The sequence below is a fragment of the Salmo trutta genome, chromosome 33 (assembly GCF_901001165.1).
Source record: "Salmo trutta chromosome 33, fSalTru1.1, whole genome shotgun sequence".
Classification (NCBI taxonomy): domain Eukaryota; kingdom Metazoa; phylum Chordata; class Actinopteri; order Salmoniformes; family Salmonidae; genus Salmo; species Salmo trutta.
Genome location: NC_042989.1, coordinates 3495628 through 3515293, shown reverse-complemented (window position 1 = coordinate 3515293; position 19666 = coordinate 3495628). Strand labels below are relative to the sequence as shown.

The 19666-nt window shown below is 41.7% G+C and overlaps 1 protein-coding gene across 1 annotated transcript; it reads left to right on the top strand.

Moving 5' to 3' along the window:
* Positions 1-9872: 9872 nt before the first annotated feature.
* LOC115172230 (dnaJ homolog subfamily C member 5B) lies at positions 9873-19049 on the top strand. The gene is made up of 5 exons (XM_029729450.1): positions 9873-10058; positions 13647-13771; positions 14725-14938; positions 15243-15393; positions 16861-19049. Exons 2-5 carry the CDS (start codon positions 13656-13658, stop codon positions 16950-16952), a joined length of 573 nt encoding a protein of 190 aa, XP_029585310.1. The 5' UTR covers positions 9873-10058; positions 13647-13655; the 3' UTR covers positions 16953-19049.
* The last annotated feature ends 617 nt before the right edge of the window (positions 19050-19666 follow it).

The following is a 19666-nucleotide window of genomic DNA, read 5'->3' as shown; positions in this document are numbered from 1 at the left end:
TACAGGCCTCGGTGTACCGTTCATTCCTTCGACGATAAACGCCAACCATCACCCCTGGTGCGACAAAACCGCGACTCGTCAGTGAAGAGCACTTTTTGCCAGTCCTGTCTGGTCCAGCAACGGTGGGTTTGTGCCCATAGGTGGCGTTGTTGCCGGTGATGTCTGGTGAAGATCTGCCTTACAACAGGCATACAAGCCCTCAGTGCAGCCTCTCTCAGCCTATTGCAGACAGTCTGAGCACTGATGGAGGGATTGTGTGTTCCTGGTGTAACTCGGGCAGTTGTTGTTGCCATCCTGTACCTGTCCCGCAGGTGTGATGTTCGGATGTACCGATCCTGTGCAGGGGTTGTTACACGTGGTCTGCCACGGCGAGGACGATCAGCTGTCCGTCCTGTCTCCATGTAGCGCTGTCTTAGGCGTCTCACAGTACAGACATGGCAATTTATTGCCTTGGCCACATCTGCAGTCCTTATGCCTCCTTGCAGCATGCCTAAGGCACGTTCACGCAGATGAGCAGGGACCCTGGGCATATTTCTTTTGGTGATTTTCAGAGTCAGTAGAAAGGCCTCTTTAGTGTCTTAAGTTTTCATAACTGTGACCTTAATTGCCTACCGTCTGTAAGCTGTTAGTGTCTTAACGACCGTTCCACAGGTGCATGTTCATTAATAAGCATGGGAAATAGTGTTTAAACCCTTTACAATGAAGATCTGTGAAGTTATTTGGATTTTAACGATTTATCTTTGAAAGTCAGGGTCCTGAAATGGGACGTTTCTTTTTTGCTGAGTTTATGATAGTGTGAGTTTGTAATATTGATGGACACAAATTCAATTTCTGCTTGATACCTGGTATGTCAAAAAAAATGAATTTTGTAAATTTACTTTTTTGTAAAATAAACTATGAAATGTATGTAAAACTCAAATGCTATCTTATCTCCTTGGTGCTTGAGCATTATTTTCTGAAAATATTTTGGACGTTCAACACTTATAGACCCAGATTATATATATTCATGAAAACAGAGTGACCAAAGTCTCTCCAGTATGTGAGTACAGTGTGTGTGTGTGTGTGTGTGTGTGTGTGTGTGTGTGTGTGTGTTTGAGAGAAAGAAATTAAGCTGCAGATCCGAGGTAGAGACACTGGCTATTCATAGTATGTTAAAGAATTCTAGTGAAGTAACACTTTTGGACCACACTATCTGCCACATTGAAGAACTCCAGGTTAAGTGAATTATCACTTCTACCTCTAATCAGCAATCATAGGATTCATTCATGCTCCTTAGATGCCAGGTTAAGGTTACACACAAATGTTCTTACATGGTCTAAAGTAGCCTTGGCCACCCCACGTATAAAACTCTAGTTCCGCCACTGACTACATGGCAACCTTCTAAAATTGGGTGAAACAAAAAACACGATCCTTCTGTTCCTCAGAAGTACAAGAAATCAGAACAAGTCCACTTCTCGTAATCCTCACAGAATTTATTTTGCCGATCACTCTTTCCACCAGTCTGGATATCTGAAATGGGTTCCTCAGATTTGGCAACTTGATCCGCTCCTCTTCAACAAGCCGTACTCCTCCTGTAAGACGAGGGGACATTCACAGAACTGGATGTTTTATTTTCTAACAATACTTTCCTCAGTTTGATTGTTTTGGACAATAGGCTAATCTTCCTCGATTCCACCGTCATTTGTTTCAAGATACACACCTGCTTCTGCTTCCGCCATCTTGCCGGTTGAGATTTTTCTTCTTTGGTATATTGGCGATTACACAACCAAAAAACTGAACTACCAAAAAACGACCAAAAAAATGTATAAAATTAGCCAAACAACTTTTCTGTTAAAAATGAATAAATAAAACAGATCTGATCCCCACACAGGCTCAAGGGGAACCTGGGAGGGCAGGTCTTCCGGTGCCAGTACCCCTTGCAAGTCTTTCGACATAAAATCCTTGAGTGCCAAAAGCTTTTCTGCTGTAGCCACAATAATGTCTAGTTTCTTCTACTTCTTTGAGACTTGTGCTGTACAGTTTATAACTGTGGCAATGAACACAACAACATCCACCTTTTTTAACACACAGGGTATCTTTTGTCTGGCAGCAAACATTTACTACAGGCTGTGGTGTATCCACTACCATCTCTTCACTGGCATCATTTGTTTTCTCAATTATTTTAATTGCCTCCGCATAGGAGATTCGGTTGACCGCTCTAACTTTTGCCACCTTAATTTCCTTCACACTCACAGGGCACTCCAGGAACTCAGGATCATGATCCAAACCACAATTGCAACACTTTCATCCTTCTACACACCTTTCTTCAGTATACTCTGTTCGTCTGCACACACTTGAAACATGACCAAATACTTTACAATTCTTACACTGCAGTGGTTTGGGGACGAAAGCTCTTACGGCGTATCTTACATGCGTAGGTATTTGTTCTTTATCAAAAAAACAACAGGACTGACAGACTTTCTTCTTTCTCTCCATTCACCCAACGGGTCAGACGCCGGGCACCAACCACGCCAGGAATTCTCTTCAGGTATTCAACCTGAACATACGTCGTCACCCCTGAGATGACTCCTTTTAATGGGTGTTCTACTCCAAAGTTCAAAACACAAAACTTCTGTTGTCTGGATTATTTTTAGGCCCACTGCAATCTTCCTCTGCTCTTCAGAAATACAATTAATTAAAATGATCATTTATACAAGTATTCTCCACTCCAATTTTAGACCATTTCCTTTTTGTTCCAGTTTTCAATACTACTGTTGTCCATTCAGAACATTCATCTTCACCATATGTATTCAACTCGATGCTTAATTCAAACTCAGCATCCACTTCCGCCATCTTCCCTCGATCACCATTGATCATCCGTCCCGGTTGGGATCCGACCTATTCGCCCATTGACCTTCTCTTCAGTGGGGTTTATCGGCAGTTGGCATCCAACGTTATGGTGCATTACCGCCACCTACTGTACTGGAGTGTGGGCCAGAGACAGGGAGAAACTATCATGGCACAAGGCGAGAGCCAGATGCAGACATAGGAGGCAGATGGTTGGAGTCTTAAAATGTTTATTAATCCAGGCAAGAGGTTAGGCAAAAGGTCAAAACCAGATCAGTTGCAGACAAGCACAAGGCGAGAGCCAGATGCAGACATAGGAGGCAGATGGTTGGAGTCTTAAAATGTTTATTAATCCAGGCAAGAGGTTAGGCAAAAGGTCAAAACCAGATCAGTTGCAGACAAGCTCATGGTCAAGGCAGGCAGAATGGCCAGACAAAGTCCAGAAAACAGGCAAAGTTCAAAACCGGGAGGACTAGTAAAAAGAGAATGCAAAAAGCAGGAGACCGGGAAAACCGCTTGTTGACTTGGAAACATACAAGACGAACTGGCACAGAGAGACAGGAAACACAGGGATAAATACACTTGGGAAAACAAGCGACACCTGGAGGGGGTGGAGACAATAACGAGGACAGGTGAAACTGATCAGGGTGTGACAGAAACGAAATCCTACCGGCCACCCCCGTTGCCCTTAAAAAATATATCAAAATATTTGAGACTATATCTAATGATGTTCTACTCAATATACTCTTTAAACTAATTTCCTGTATCCCCTTCTCCCTCATACTAGATCTCAGCCTCTCTCTTTCCCTCTGATACTCCCCACACTGTAGCAATACATGCTCCACCGTATCTGTTTCCTGGCAATAATCACACTTTCCTATTGGATGCTTTCCTATTACATTTAAGGTCTTATTCAACTGGCTGTGTCCCACCCTTAATCTTGTAAAAATAGCCTCCCTCTTCTGTCCCTTCCTGCCATCCTCCCCTCCTTGACTTTCCTCTGTACTTGAAATAAATGCCTGCCCTTAGTATCTCCATTCCACTGCTCCTGCCAATTCTGCACCATCACTGTCGATATCAGGCTTTTTGCCTCTGCCTTGCTCATTGAAACTACAACCTCAACATCTTCACTACTAAGTGCTTGTTTAGCCAGTACATCAACTGCCATGTTCCCCTCCACCCCCACATGGGCTGGGACCCAAGTAAATCTTATCTGTATACCCATCTGTCTAATCCTGCCATGGGTTTGTAGCACCTCATAAAGCAGGTTTTGTCTGCTATGTGAGCTAAAGAACTGGAGACTCATCAACAACGCACATGAATCAGAGCAAATAACTACTCTGGCTGGCTTGACTTCCTCCACCCACTGCAAGGCCAACAATATGGCCATCGGCTCTGCTGTATATACAGCCAGATGATCTGTAATACGTTTCCTGACTTCCACCCCACATTCCTGCACTACAATGCTGACCCAGTACGTCCTGTCCTTGGATCTTTTGAACCATCTGTGTAAATGGTCACAAAATCCTGATAATATTCATACTACCCACAGTATCGAGACATCTCTTAAACAAATCAAATGGCTCAACACCCTCCCTATCTTAAGTCTCTCCAACACTTCTAGACAACTACTGGAGGTGAGAGTAGCCATGGTGGATTTACAGGAATAGCTACCATTGGACTAAACTCCCTTCCATACAGTCCCATCTACTTCGCCTGGGTATTACCCACCCACCCAAAGCTTGTGTTCTGTCTTCGCTCATGTTCCCATCATGCCTGTAAAGTTCCTTTCGCAGGATGAGAAACCCTATGTCCCTGAAGGTTGACCCAATAATTCAAATCCACCATCTCCACCTATAGGGTAGACACTGGGGAGGTCCGAAACGCTCCACTACATATTCTGAGTCCTTGCCCGTGTATGACATCTAGCCTTTCCAATGAGGTGGCTTCTAAGCAGAGCACTGCGTCCATAGTTCCCCTATCCTTCCTGAACCCACTCTGATGTGGTGATACTAGACCCCTCCTCTCCAGGAAGTAAGTTAGCCTCTCCGTAATCATACAGTCCATAATCTTACATACATTTGATGTTAAAGCTATTGGCCGATAGCTTGTTATACTGAATCAGATGTTGGATGTTATGCGTCCTTTTCAGTACTCTAAGTGCCCTGTTCCTACTCCTCACCATTGCCCCACACTCCTCCGTCCACCATGGGACTGCTTTCCCCATCCTCCTCCCTGAACTCTTAGGTATAGCCTCAGTAGCTGCCCCCACTAACACTGTTCTCACCCAGTTATTCATACTACCCACATCCCCTCTCATATCCACCCGAGCCATCACCTGCTCACTCAGCTCCTAAAACGGATCCCCTTTTGCCCTTCCAAACACCCACCTGCCTACTCCATCCACTGACACCTCCTACTCCCTCCGGCTTACTGTCCATACTATGGGGTAATGATCACTCCCTACTGTCGACTCCTCCCATACCTCCCACTCACAGATTTCGGCCATCGCACTAGATACCAGAGTGAGGTCCAAGGCAGACTCTTTCCCTGTGGCTACATCAATCCTGGTCCCTCGGCCATCATTCAGGCACACCAGATCTTTAATTTATCAGATTTTCCATCACTTGGCCATTTCCATCCATCCATTTCTCTCTTCACAGTGTGTTGTGGGCATTAAAATCCCCACACCACATTACCTTACTTCTATCCTGGCCCTCCACCCTCTCCAGCACTTCCAGGTCCAATATCTGACACAGATTATAGAAGTTCTCTACCACTAGCACCCCTCCTCTCAACCACACCTCCACCACCACATATTCCTGTTCAATACCTTTACCTAGCATCCTGTAAGGAAGTCCTTGCTTTATGAAAGTGGCACACCCCCCCCCCTTCCCAACAAACCCCTACATATCCCTGTATGATAAACTCCGCAGTCGGTTGGAGCCATGTTTCCTGCACACAAATCACTTCAGGCTTAGCTGGCACATCTACTGTACAATGAATCGCTTGAACTCCTGCCCATTAGCCAACAGGCTTTGAGCATTCCATTGTAGTACTACAACTAAGATCCAGTAATACATGACTCCACCCTCTTCCCATGTCAACCCTGTCATACTCCGATGTCTCCCAGCAGCTTTCATTATTAGCGAAATCCTCTCTGTTTTAGACTCTACTTTAGCGGTGCTATTGATAGCTCCCGCTATGAACGTCACCAGTTTTATCTTATCTATGTATAACATATCGCTGCCCACCTTCCCCGTAATCCCCGGTCTAGATCCTACCCATCTCTCCCTTGATCCTGTATCTCCCTGGACCTGGACAACACTCACTGCCTCAGCATATGACACCTTTCTTTGCACTCTCACTTGTTGCACCTCCACTGCCTGCTTCATTGCCTCACACCCACCATATGCCACACTATGAGCCTCATTGACCTAAAAATATTACATTTACATAAGTATTCAGACCCTTTACTCAGACTTTGTTGAAGCACCTTTGGCTGCAATTACAGCCTCGAGTCATCTTGGGTATGACGCTACAAGCTTGCACACCTGTATTTGGGGAATTTCTCCCATTCTTCTCTGCAGATCCTCTCAGGCTCTGTCAGGTTGGATGCTCAACAGCTATTTTCAGGTCTCTCCAGAGATGTTTGATCGGGTTCAATTCCGAGCTCTGGCTGGGCCACTCAAGGACATTCAGAGACTTGTCCCGAAGCCACTCCTGCGTTGTCTTGGCTGTGTGCTTAGGGTTGTTGTCTGAGGTTCTCAGCACTCTGGAGCAGGTTTTCATCAAGGATCTCTCTGTACTTTGCTTTGTTCAATTTTGCCTCGATCCTGACTAGTCTCCCAGTTCCTACCGCTGAAAAATACCCCCCACAGCATGATGCTGCCACCTCCATGCTTCACCGTAGGGAAAGTGTTGGTGTTGTAAAGTGTTGGTCTCGTGTTTCATGAGCTGAAATAAAAGATCCCCAAAATGTTACATATGCACAAAAAACGTATTTTTCTCAAATTTTGTGCACAAATGTGTTTACATCCCTGTTAGTAAGCATGTCTCCTTTGCCAAGATAATCCATCCACCTGACAGGTGTGGCGAATAAAGAAGCTGATTAAACAGCATGATCATTACACAGGTGCACCTTGTGCTGGGGACAATAAACGGCCACTCTAAAATGTGCTGTTTTGTCACACAACACAATGCCACAGATGTCTGAAGTTTTGAGGGAGTGTCCAATTGGCATGCAGACTGCAAGAATTTCCACCAGAGCTTTGCCAGGGAAGTGAATGTTCATTTCTTTACCATAAGCCACCTCCAATGTCGTTTTAGAGAATTTGGCAGAACGTCCAACCGGACTGACAGCTGCAGACCATGTGTATGGCATCGTGTGGGCGAGCAGTTTGCTGATGTCAACGTTGTGAACAGAGTGCCCCATGGTGGCGGTGGGGTTATGGTATGGGCAGGCATAAGCTACAGACAATGAACACAATTCCATTTTATCAATGGCAATTGGAATGCACAAAAATACATTGATGAGCTCCTGAGGCCGATTGTGAGACAAATTTTTTTATGTGACCAACAGATGCATATCTGTATTCCCAGTCATGTGGAATCCATAGATTAGGGCCAATTGACTGATTTCCTCATATGAACTGTAAATCAATGAAATTGTTGCATGATGCATTTCTATTTTTGTTCAGTATATGTAGGGGTAAAAGTGACTAGGCATTCAGGATAGATAATAGAGTAGCAACAGCCTGTGTGGAAAAGTGTGTCTGTGTGTGGCGCCAATATGCATGTGTGTGTGTTTTTTGTGTGTGAGCGTATGTAGTGTGTGTGTTTGTTGGAGTGTCAGTGTAGTATGTGTGGGTAGAGTTTAGTGAGTTCGCAAGCCAGCGCAAGACAGTCAATGCATACATTCAATAAACAATAATAAAGGGAGTCAATGTAAATAGTCTGGATAGCCATCTGATTAACTGTTCAGCAGTACTGCTTGCCGTGCAGCAGCAGAGAGAACAGTCTATGGGTGACTGGAGTCTTTGAGCATTTTTAGTGCCTTACTCTGACACCACCTGGTATAGAGGTCCTGGATGACAGGAAGTTTGGTCCCAGTGATGTACTGGGCTGTACTCACTTTCCCTCTGTAGCGCCTTGCGGTCTGATGCAGAGCATTTGCCATTCCCTGCGGTTTAATTATGCTTGCAACATTGAATGAGTATTTGACAATATGTCTATTATATGCAAACAACTCAGTGTGTGTATACAAATCTTACACATACAGAGAGATAAATCTATACAGAGAAAACATTTAATCAACATAGATTTAAGAGATTTTTTTTTAAGCAGATGTCATCCTAGACTGCATTGGTGGGTCCCACTGGGAGAGGATGTGCTAGCAGGATTACAAGATGATGTTATTTATGCAGCAAATTGTTGTTTTATTTAATAGAGTAAGGTTCTTAGTGTAACCGATGTGAAATGGCTAGTTAGTTAGCGGTGGTGCACGCTAATAGCATTTCAATCAGTGACGTCACTCGCTCTGAGACTTGAAGTAGGGTTTCCCCTTGCGTTGCAAGGGCCGCGGCTTTTGTGGCGCGATGGGTAACGATGCTTCGTGGGGTGTCAGTTGTTGATGTGTGCAAGGGTCCCTGGTTCGAGCCCGGGTTGGGGCGAAGAGAGGGACGGAACCTACACTGTTACATTAGGACTCTCTCCTTTCTGAGTTAACTGAAAGGAGTCTTTATGGAGCTTGGGCTGGCAACTGATTAAGTGATGGCTTGGTGATTAAAAACCTACAGCTGGCATTCCATAGATAAGATATGGTGAGAGTCACCAAGATAGAGAGAGCCTGGAGGAACAGAACAAAGGCCTCAGTATTCCTAATTATCCTAGCCAACCCAAAGTGGCTTATGGTGCCCCCCAATCTATATGGGAGGGGTGGAACCAAGCATTCTGGGTATCAGCTATATAAAATGTGCATTGTCTGTAAAAGGTAGGCTTGACGGTTTCATTATTGCAATAATTAATCAATATTAAATAAAGATGATTGTTTGAAGAAATGACCAAGCCTCTCTAAGTAATGAGTACAGTACAGTTTTTTGCATATCCTACTCCCCCTGATTAGCCATTATTGACAGCGACCCTAATGTAATTGGGGTTAAGTGGCTTGCTCAAGTGCACACAATATATTTTTCACTTAGTCAGCTTGGGGATTTGAACTAGCAACCTTTCGGTTACAGGTCCAATGTTCTTAACTGCTAAGCAACCTGCTGCTCTCGAACCTCTAACTCTCACATCATGCAATGAAATAATTATGCCTGTCCCCTACAGCACTGTATTTGTTAATACTTCCTGAATGTAAAGTGTGTGTCCATGTGTTTTTTCCTGTTCAGATCTGGTGAGAGCCTTCTCAGAAAGGGCACTACCTCACTTCTCAGACCCTATCACCTCCCCCTGCCTGCTGAGACCTGTGATCGACAGCATGTTTACCCTGGAGAAGATAGCTGATGCTCACAGACACATAGAAGCCAATAGAAACAAGGGAAAGATTGTCATCAATGTCATGAACCCACAATGATGGGACCTCCAGTAACATCTCTCCATCTACTACCAAACTGAACATAGTTGTTTCACACCAAATGTAACATTTGGTTGATCAACTTGGTTGATAATGCATATGACCTGAATGTTATGTGATTCTTATTATGTTGATATTTGTATTACATTTATATTTAGTGTTCTATCAAATTATTCTTATTTTTACTTAGTAGGCTGAAACAGAAATTGGTTGTTTTTGGCATAATACAAATAGTTTGGCGCATCTGTGTTTTCATAAGGCATCAAGAATAAACAGTATTTTTTTCAACAATAACAATTAACATTGTTTGTAATAATGTAATGCTGTTACATGTTCCACTATGTGTTCATTTTCCATGTGTCGCGGATAGAAACATATGCAAAGATTCTATGCATATGGCCGCAATTACATTCCAGTACAACTAGAGCGCGTGTGTGATTTTATGCGCAAACCCGCCACAAGCGAACCGGGTGAGTCCAAACCGGAATTGGCAGGCTATAATGACATGTTCTACTTCCTGAAGTCACCGGCAAGTTTTGTTTTGGGAGATTTTGTTTCTGTGAGTCTACACTTGTTAATTTTTTTTGATTGGCAAATGCGTCAATAATAATCGTGCCACGGACACCAGGAGACTATCGACCCCCGTCGAAACAAAGTGGGTAGAATGTGGCGGAGTGTGATAATTTGTGTTTTATGCACTTGACTTCCTCATGCATAGTTTATCTAACCAACTGAAAACGTAACTTTCCCACAATCTGTTTTGGGATCAGTCTTTAATGGCGGATCGATTATTTTATTTTCATTGTCTCAAATTAATAAACTACAGAGGTTCATTCAACGAGCATGTGTGAATGGCTATGCTGTAGGTCAGTACTGAGTGCGTTAGAGACGTCGACGATGAGTATCAAGTGTTTGTTCGCTAACGCCCAGGAAGCTCCTATTCAAACTACCATCAGACTGCTCTACAAGCATTATAATGTCAAAAGCAGTGGTGTAGGCAGAAATTCGTTAATGTCAGGGCCAGCAAAAATATAGGTGCGCCAAAATGTGGGCACTCAAATTATCATAAAAGCATAGCCCACGCTATACTCTACTGTAATCGATCGCACCCAACAAACCATCTAAAATGTGATTTCGCATTACAGACCAATAGTCTTGTAGGCCTACGTAAATCCATTACTCTTACAAAACATGAGACTCACATAGACCTACACATAATCGGCCATAGGCCTATAATTAATGAGAATAGAACATAATACCCCGATGTAACAGTAATAATCACAATAGGCTTGGCAATCTCTTACTGGCTCAACCAGGAGATAGTAGGCTAGGCAAGGCTCAGCGACCAGGAGATAGTAGGCTAGGCAGCCACAAATGTAATCATTTAACACTAGGAGAGCTGAGAGCATCATATTGACTCAAAACGAAATTGACTTTAAGTACTCTGACATTTTTAAAGTTATGTCCTCCCTGCCCTTGACTTTTCCTAAATAAGTCTAACACACTATCTTTGTTAGAATCTTAATATCACAAACATAATATATGCTATAAGCAGTTTAAAAGGACATGTCATTTTTTCCCCCCTGACCGTCAGGTTAATGGGGTTAATTTCACGCCATATGTATTGAATTCAAAATAAAAGAAATCGTTAACATGACAAATAAAGTTGAGAATGTAAACATATTTTCGTGGATGGGTGAAATAATGGATGTTGAAATCAAAAACCAAACAACTGAAAGCAAAATGTATAGAATTGTAAACAAAAGACATCAAAAGCAAAACCCCAAAACTTGTAAGCAAATCATTTTAAATGTCAAATGATTAAAAAATATATATATTTGAAAACAAATGCAAAAATCGTTTTCGGTTAAACTTTCCCAGCAACCAATCCTATTGAATACATTTTGCCTAGGCTCTTGCCTGCATGTACTACCTTTTGGTTACGCTACTCGTATCTTTGCTTTCACTGCCGGTCTTTTCGGTTGCGAGTTTTGCCATTCTTTTTCCGTGAAAGGCGGGGTTTAGAGGGACAATGAGTCCGCTAGTTTTGGAGTGACGGTTCAATGAATCAATGATTTGATTGTGTCACTGGCTCTGACTTTTCTAACTACTTAAGTAACCATATGAATGACCTGTTGCACAACATTCGGCGGGCGCAGGTGTTGGTAACTGGTTCGCCATTGTTTAGAACGTGAGGGGGGGATTCTCTCCTGTCTGAGGCAACACTGATTGCTACGCAAATGCATGTTGCACCTCAATTTAGAAAGGAACACCGCCGCCAGAGGAAAATGAAGATATTCCATGATGAGATCTCTCAAGAGGAGACAGCTCAGGACAGTGCAGCAACGATGTTTTGGGAACACAGTGTTTTTTTTACTGCTATGGACAACATCATAAATGACTTGGACACTAGGTTCCACACCACTGCAAAAATTGTAGAATACTTTTGTGCTGTTCTGAAAGTTGGGCAGATTAGTGAGGATAAAGTCCCTTCTGTGTGTCAACCACTGATCATGATCTATTCCAGAGATCTTACATCTGAGTTGCAAAATAAAGTAAAACACCTGAACACTAAATGCTGCCACTTTTCCCCCTAACTTGTCCCCTCTTGGTCTCCTGAATACAGTTTGTAAGATGCAGCTGTAAAACATTTTTGCACACTGCCTGTGACTGTTGCTGGTGGCGATAGAGCTTTCAGTAAGCTAAAACTGATCAACTATTTGAGGTCCCAGGACAGGCTTTGCAGTCTTGCCATGCTGTCCATTGAAAGTCAGTTAGCTAGAAAGCTGGACTTCAAAGACTTGATCAGTGACTTTGCTAGCTAGAAGGTTGGGCTCTTGGTGAGTAAGGCTGAGCAAAGGCTAGTGATAACTGTTAAATGACATGGCTATTGGATCACTACACACATGATGCCCACAGGCTGAGAACAAGACAGAACAGACTGAGAACAAGATATATCTCAATTGCTATATTGGATTGCTATAAAATTAGTTATGCACAATCAAGACCCCAAGTGGAAGAAACCTATTAATTTGGTGACCACTTGACCTTTCCTCTAGCGCCACCATCAGGCCTTTTCATTTCCATTTTGTTTTCCATTTCCATTTTTCCAGCTGCTTATTTTCTAGTTGGTTTGTATACTTAGTTCAAACATCTGCTGCTGATTTTATTATTTTGTTTATGTCATTCTATAGATGATAATGTTAATTTATTTTAATTGAAGAGGTTAATGTATATTTAAGTTATTAATTTTAAGAGAATTTTCCATTTAGACTGTAAAATATGGCCTTTAGCACATTTCTTATAGAGGGTATCAGTCTTGCATCAAATAGTGAATTCCACTTTATGCAGAATGTTGCATGCACAGTGTTATTTTCACAACTCACTGTCAGTAAATATCGTACAATAAATATTGGGCTGCAAGAGAGTTGCAAGCCTGCAAAGGTAGAGTTATTTAAAGCTTTGAATGGGTCAATTGGGTTCTGGAGATGTGTGGTTACAGCAATTGCGCAGGGTTGGTGTGGCCTTTGGTGGTGGGGCCCAATGTGATATCTTTTCATGGGGCCCAAAATCCCTGGCTACACCAAAACTACATTGAAACTAATTTCAAACATACACTGAGATTACAAAACATTAAGAACACCTGTTCTTTCCATGACATAGCCTATCCTTGCCAAACAACTCTTAAAAATGAACCCTTGAGCTCTATTTCAAAATATATATTTTTGGTGGCTGAATTACTGCCATTACTTGCAACACTCAAAGCACAGTTGTGTATTTAAACTCAAAATATGCCATTCTGTTCCTTTGAAATGCATTTTTGTTAAATTCATAAATGAATTCCCAAAGACCTGCCCTTAACAAAGTAATAATGAATGATCATTGTAATGGTGTTTATTTAAGGGAATACTTCGGGATTTTGGCAACGAGGCCCTTTATCTACTTCCCCAACGTCAGATGAACTAGTGGAGACCATTTTTATGTCTCTGTGTCCAGTATGTTGGAAGTTAAAGAGAGATGAGTCAGGCCATGCTTATCGTCAACATCTCTAACACACACTGGTGCCGGGTGGAGTTAATGCGTAATTGATGGGGTCGAATGCAGGCTGGTGGCAGACAGAAACATAATGTGACACATTTTTTGCATCCTTGTGTCATGAGCTAAAACACAAGCAAAGCCTATGATCTTTCACTATATCCTCATGGCATACCAGTCATAGCTGTTGTATTTATCATTGTTGCAGATCTAAAACATGGCGGAACCAAACGAAAGGCCTCAACGTAAGATGTCCACCGCAGGTGACAGTCTATACAATATACTAGGACTGGAGAAGGGGGCATCCGCAGAAGAAATAAAGAAGGCATACAGGTATAAACGGGTGAAAGTAGATCACATTTCTTCTTGGTACGGGACCTCCTATATGTGCACCAAAACATTTTATGGGCCGAATCATAGAACTACATATATAATCCCTGTTAATTCAATAGGATCTCTGTGGGCCTAGTCGTAAAGATTTGTCATTTAACTTTTAAAAATGTATTACCTTTTATTGTGGCATAAACACAACCAGTCATGATGCTTTTTTATCTGATTGTCAAACGATCACTACAAAGGGCTCCTTTACTAGGCTACCCCGCATATGTTCATCCACTCGCAACATATTTCCAGCCTCTAAACAGTGGTGAATGGAAAGAGGCGATTGTCATTAGGCCAAAATGTATGCGTCCACTGCTGTCCGCACCCGCGTCTCTGTGTCGTCCACTCATCTCTGCCATGGCAAAATGTCAGTGTTCTTGTCACATTTTAGAGTGTAGGCTATACCACCTGTTGTCATTAGCTCATTTGTCATGCCTCTGACATACGGTAATGATAGTGGTGTAATAGCCTACAGTTTTCTTGACATTTCGATTTCATTATTGTGGAGTTTTACTGGTACGGCATACACCCACTATTTATTTTGCCGGACCATACCGCCTTACTTTCACCCCTGGTTATAAAACTCTCAACCACAGACAAATGCTTTGAGAAAGACTACAGAACAGTTAAAAACACGTCTGTTTTCTTAATGAAAGCACCATTAACAGAAAATATAACATAGGCTGTCCTTACTCTTTTTGGTTTCTAGTAGATATAAAACAAAATACATATTTGCATACTGGTAACCTGATTACCTGCTCTGTGGTTTTTGCAAATGAGGTCAAATGATTCTCCTATTATATTTCTAAACTCAAACTTTCCCATGACTTACTCATGGGAATAAAAGCAGAACATGACTTTAAGTTTCCCTGTGACAATATAAATAAAAGTCCTCCTCCTCCCAGGAAACTAGCACTGAGGCATCATCCTGACAAGAACCCAGACAATCCAGAGGCAGCTGAGAAGTTTAAAGAGATCAACAATGCCAACTCCATCCTCAACGACGAGACCAAGAGGAAGGTCTACGATGAGTACGGCTCCATGGGCCTCTATGTGGCCGAGCAGTTTGGAGACGAGAGCGTTAAATATTACTTCCTCATTCACAAGTGCTGGTTTAAGGTGAGAAGTCTTTTAGGGCTTACACATTTTCATATGTATACACTTTGCTGACGCTTATACCCAAAAGTTACTTATTGTACAGTGAGTGAATACTGAACATTTTTACTGAGTGTATGTGATCCCGTTAGAAATTAACTCACGACCTAGGCGTTGCTAAATTGTACTGCATGTTAATCATTAAGGTCATTAAGGTTCACAGAAATCAAAAATCGGTTATTATAGTTTTCTAACACTTACAAGTGTATGCATGACAACTTATGTCAATTATGACCTGTGTGAAACAAATTCCTTCTTTATTTCCCAGACCCTGATGGTGTGCTGTGGGATCTTCACCCTCTGCTGCTGCTGTTGCTGCTGCTTTTTCTGCTGTGGCAGGTGCAAGCCGCTGCAGGAGGAGCACGGATACGTAGACCCAGACGACCTGGAGGCTCAGATCAGAGCTGAGCAGGACAGGGGTGAGTGGGGGCAAGGCCCGGGGGGGGGGGGGGTCAAGGCCTGGTGGGAGGCGCATGAGGGAGTACTAGATAAACCAACCATTTGATCTCAGTCAGTTTTATGGGGATATCCATTTAGATCTTGAGCTATACAGTGTTGTTTTGAACGATGTACAGTGAATGAATTTTAGAGCAAACTGCAGCATAACCTACCTGTGATTAAAGCACATATTTTGCTACTGGGGCATGCTGTTGAGTTTTGGCCACATGAGAAAAATGCGAATGTAGAATACTATCATAATGTGATTTTGCAGACATGTATTTTTTGCAACTGTATTAAACAAGCACCATTTGCCACCAGTAGCCTGTTGTCTACAAGTAGTGCGTAAAGTAGAGAATCCTGCATATGCGCAAAACCTTTGGGGCCTTTAGCCATTTTGGGGCGGTTAGAGCGTTGGGCCAGTAACCGAAAGGTTGTTGGATCGAATCCCCGAGCTGCCAAAGTCAAAATCTGTCGTTCTGCCCCTGAACAAGGCAGTTAACCCACTAGGCCGTCATTGTCAATAAGAATTTGTTTAATTTGTGACTTAAATAAAATAAATAAATACAAATTGGGAAGATGTCAATGTGGTAAACAATACATCTATTGAAGCTAGTTTTAGAATCAGCCTCTTTGTTTAGAGCAACCAGGACATCACTTTTAAGATGGTCCAGTGCACATGCTTAAAGGGATGAAGGAGTCTGAAAATGTTTTTTCATTTCACAGCCGGTGGTGAGACTGTAATAATAATGGCTCAGCCAGGCCCTAGGGCAACCTCTGGCAACTCAGTTGAAACTCCAAACTGGGTCGGCTTTAACACTCTGTGCATTTTGTATACTGTATATTATGCTTACTGCTTACGCCCATTGATTAATGCTATTGTGGGCTAGCAGCTTATTAACCCATATGCTTTTGGCAATTGGAAATTGAGCTCCGAATGTGCTCACTAACTCTAACTAAGCTAGCGATTACTTTTGTTGCTGGGAGCTTTCTTTAGTCTTTCATGCTACAGCTCTATCTAAAAAGCTTGTCATGTCCCTTCACACCACTAGCTGAACTAATTCCAATTCCAATACTTTCCCCCATTGCCAACCATGTGTTCTTTGTGTTGTTGACATGATTAAGGCCATGCTTTCATTTTGTTCTGTTAATCAATGGCTGTTTACACAGGCAGCCCAATGTTTGGCAAAAAAAGCTGATCTGATTGGTCAAAAGACCAATTAGTGGAAAAAGAATGCAGCCTATGTTTACAAAACATGTTTTGAAAATGTTTATTATCATTGATAATAGGAAGGGTTGGTTCAAAAAAGCAGAATAACATTTTTAATATCATATGGACTAATAAAAGTATATTTTTCTAATAGGTCATTTCTGCCTGCTTGTGTCCTGGCTTGGACTCGAAGATAAGCGCTCAGTGAATTAACAGTACATCTCTGTTCTCCCTGCAGGGGAACACGAACCCATTGTGATCCAGCCTCATGCTGCTGCTAATGAGAAGACCGAGTTCGACCACGACCAATCTGCAGCCAAACCACTCTGACCCTATACTCACCACAGCGGACCAGTAAGAACCTGTCAGCGAGACGTCTTCCCATAGCTTGGTCCCAGAATCTGTTTGTGCTGTCTTGCCTACTCGTATGGTCATTAGGACTTGGCAAGACAGCACAAACTGATATGGGACCTGGCTAGTCTGCCCAATCTGATTACTCCCAACTAGGGTTGCAAAATTCTGGTAACTTTCCCAAAATTCACAGGTTTTCCCGAAATAAGGAGGGAATAAGCAGGAAATCTGGAATCCATCCAGGATTTCTGGAAAACCAGGGAATGTGACATTACTGTGATCAGTTTCTGTGGTTTGTTTTTTAATCAGTGGCTGGTGCTTAAATCATGCAGTCGACCCACCGTACTATATGTGGCCAAAACTTTATATTTGGATATATATATTTTTATGTCTCAATATAAGGGTCTGAAAGTGGCTCATTTTAATTATAAATTGGGGTCTGTGTTTACAAGAATCGTACATTCTTATGATTGTGCCAAATGCCAAGTTTACCTTAATTCCTAGGGGATCTTTCTTTGTAGATTGAAAAATGTAACATTTTTTAATAGTACAGAACAATATGTGCAGAGTAATGGCTTCTATGCATGCTCAATGGAGAGTGTAGGGAGGGTGTTTGAATAGAAACTGATATACCTCCCAAATGACACCATATTCCCTATGTGTAATGCACTACTTTTGACCAGAGCTATGTAGTGCACTACTTTTGACCAGGACCCATAGGTCTCTGGTCCAAAGTAGTGCACTATATAGGGAATAGGAAGCTATTTGTGAAAGAAGGGAAGGGAAAGCGCAGCCTGAGTCTGAAGTTGTAAATTAATGTGCACTTTAAACGCCTTGTGGGTCGTTCAACAAAATGTGTCAATTTTGGATAGGGTAACATGGTAAAAACTTTCACATAATTCTGTCATAAAGAGCACATGTTCAACTTAATAAAAAACACATTTTCCCATTGAGGTTAAATGGGTTAAAATCTTCCTAGAAGTCACAGAGGGTGCACAAAGAGACATGCCAAAATCCTGAATCTTTGCACTTTAAAAAGTCTTTATTAATATGAATAATCATCTGTATTGAAAGTTGTGGTCTACATTAAATGGCACTTTTTTTTGTAAATATTGGTGCACAATTTCTACTTTAAATATTAAAGGAATGCCAAAGGGACCCATTTTGTGGAACGACCCTTCTAAGCATAATGATCCAGTTATAATAAGGGCTGCTGTGGACTGCCACTACCCATTGTGTGGGAGCCAATAGTTGCAGCTTTAACCTATGAACCAATGTGAAGAGACGCCAAACGTTTAAATGTGTTTATATGTTTGTTTTAGGCAATATTTTTGTACTGTCAAGCTTTATTTTCAATTTTCCGAAGCTTATGATTCCATACATGTGCTTACTTTTTTCATTTTCTCATATGCCTCTCTTATACCTCCCTCTCTCTACATGGAATAATATTGGAGTTCTTGTAATTTAAAAATGTCTTCCTGACCCATATGACTTCCCATTTCTTCTGATGATGTCTGTACTCTTGTGTGATCTGGATTCAGTGTCAAATTCTGTTTCTGTGCAGTATAGTGTACATTATAGTTTTATATGGAGCATTTCCTGAGCACACCTGCTCAACTTTTTAAACACTTGGACACCAAATAATGCCATTTGTTGAAAGCCATTGTCTCACATACCAGCAATTCTCAGATTTTAAAGTGGGTTTCTTTTGTAGTTCAGCAGTATCACATTCAGTGAAAAGTGAAGAAAAAACATATATAATGCAGTTAAAACATTGCTGTGATTATTTGTCCATTGACTTTAATGTATCTCCCTGAGGATTTAATTGTGGTGGCTTTGTATCAAATGCTGGTGTTATGATATATAATCCATTGCTCATTAATTTTCCCAACCTAATATGCAGGATTCTTCAAAAGCTTTATTTTTGAATGAATGTGTTACTAACATTTAATGTGTTATTACACACTCCTGTAATAAAAAAAATTCCTTTTTGTTTTGATTCTACTTTATATACTATTGATACTGTAAAATATTTATATAAATGTATATTGAATAAATTGGGGGTCATGTAAAGAATTCTCTGCCTATTCTGCTCATTTATTTCTCACAGAAGTTGTACATAAACTTATTTTTCAGGAAAATACCATACTTCTACAGTATATGAACGTATGTAAAGATCCTTGTAGAAAACCACACCTGATGAACAGGTGGCAGGTTTTCAACAGACGCAGGCATGAACCAGACCAATGTTAAGAGACTGGCAGAGTTCATTTGGAGATTTGTCTTGTAAACTTAAGAGGTAGCAATGCCATAAGGACAGTGGTGTTTCCTTTTAGTTTAAGCAGGCACTTTTTTGCCTGTTGGATTCTTTCTAAACTTTCAGTAGCTGTTCTAGGAGGAGAATGAAATGTTCCGATGATGGATTTGAGAAACACCATCTCATTGAGGATGATACTACATACTCAATTACATTACTGGGGTATGTAGCACTGGCGTACTGGACCCCCCCGCAATGAGGGGAGCCCACAAGCTCTGGGGGCCCATGCGCCTGTCACGATATCTATGACATTAAACCTCAAAAGTAATTCATAAACCTTTTTAATTTACATATGTACTAGGAAGATAAGTGTTTGTTTCTTGGGCTTCAAGAATGGGACTAAAAAATAAACAAATTGAAAGTACAGTATGAGTGG

What these genes read in the sequence shown, in the direction of transcription:
- LOC115172230 (XM_029729450.1), top strand. Translation starts at nt 13,656, where the DNA reads ATGGCGGAACCAAACGAAAGGCCTCAACGTAAGATGTCCACCGCAGGT. An exon ending in TTCACAAGTGCTGGTTTAAG is followed by an intron (nt 14,939 to 15,242) that starts GTGAGAAGTCTT and finishes TTTATTTCCCAG; the next exon opens with ACCCTGATGGTGTGCTGTGG. An exon ending in CAGAGCTGAGCAGGACAGGG is followed by an intron (nt 15,394 to 16,860) that starts GTGAGTGGGGGC and finishes TTCTCCCTGCAG; the next exon opens with GGGAACACGAACCCATTGTG.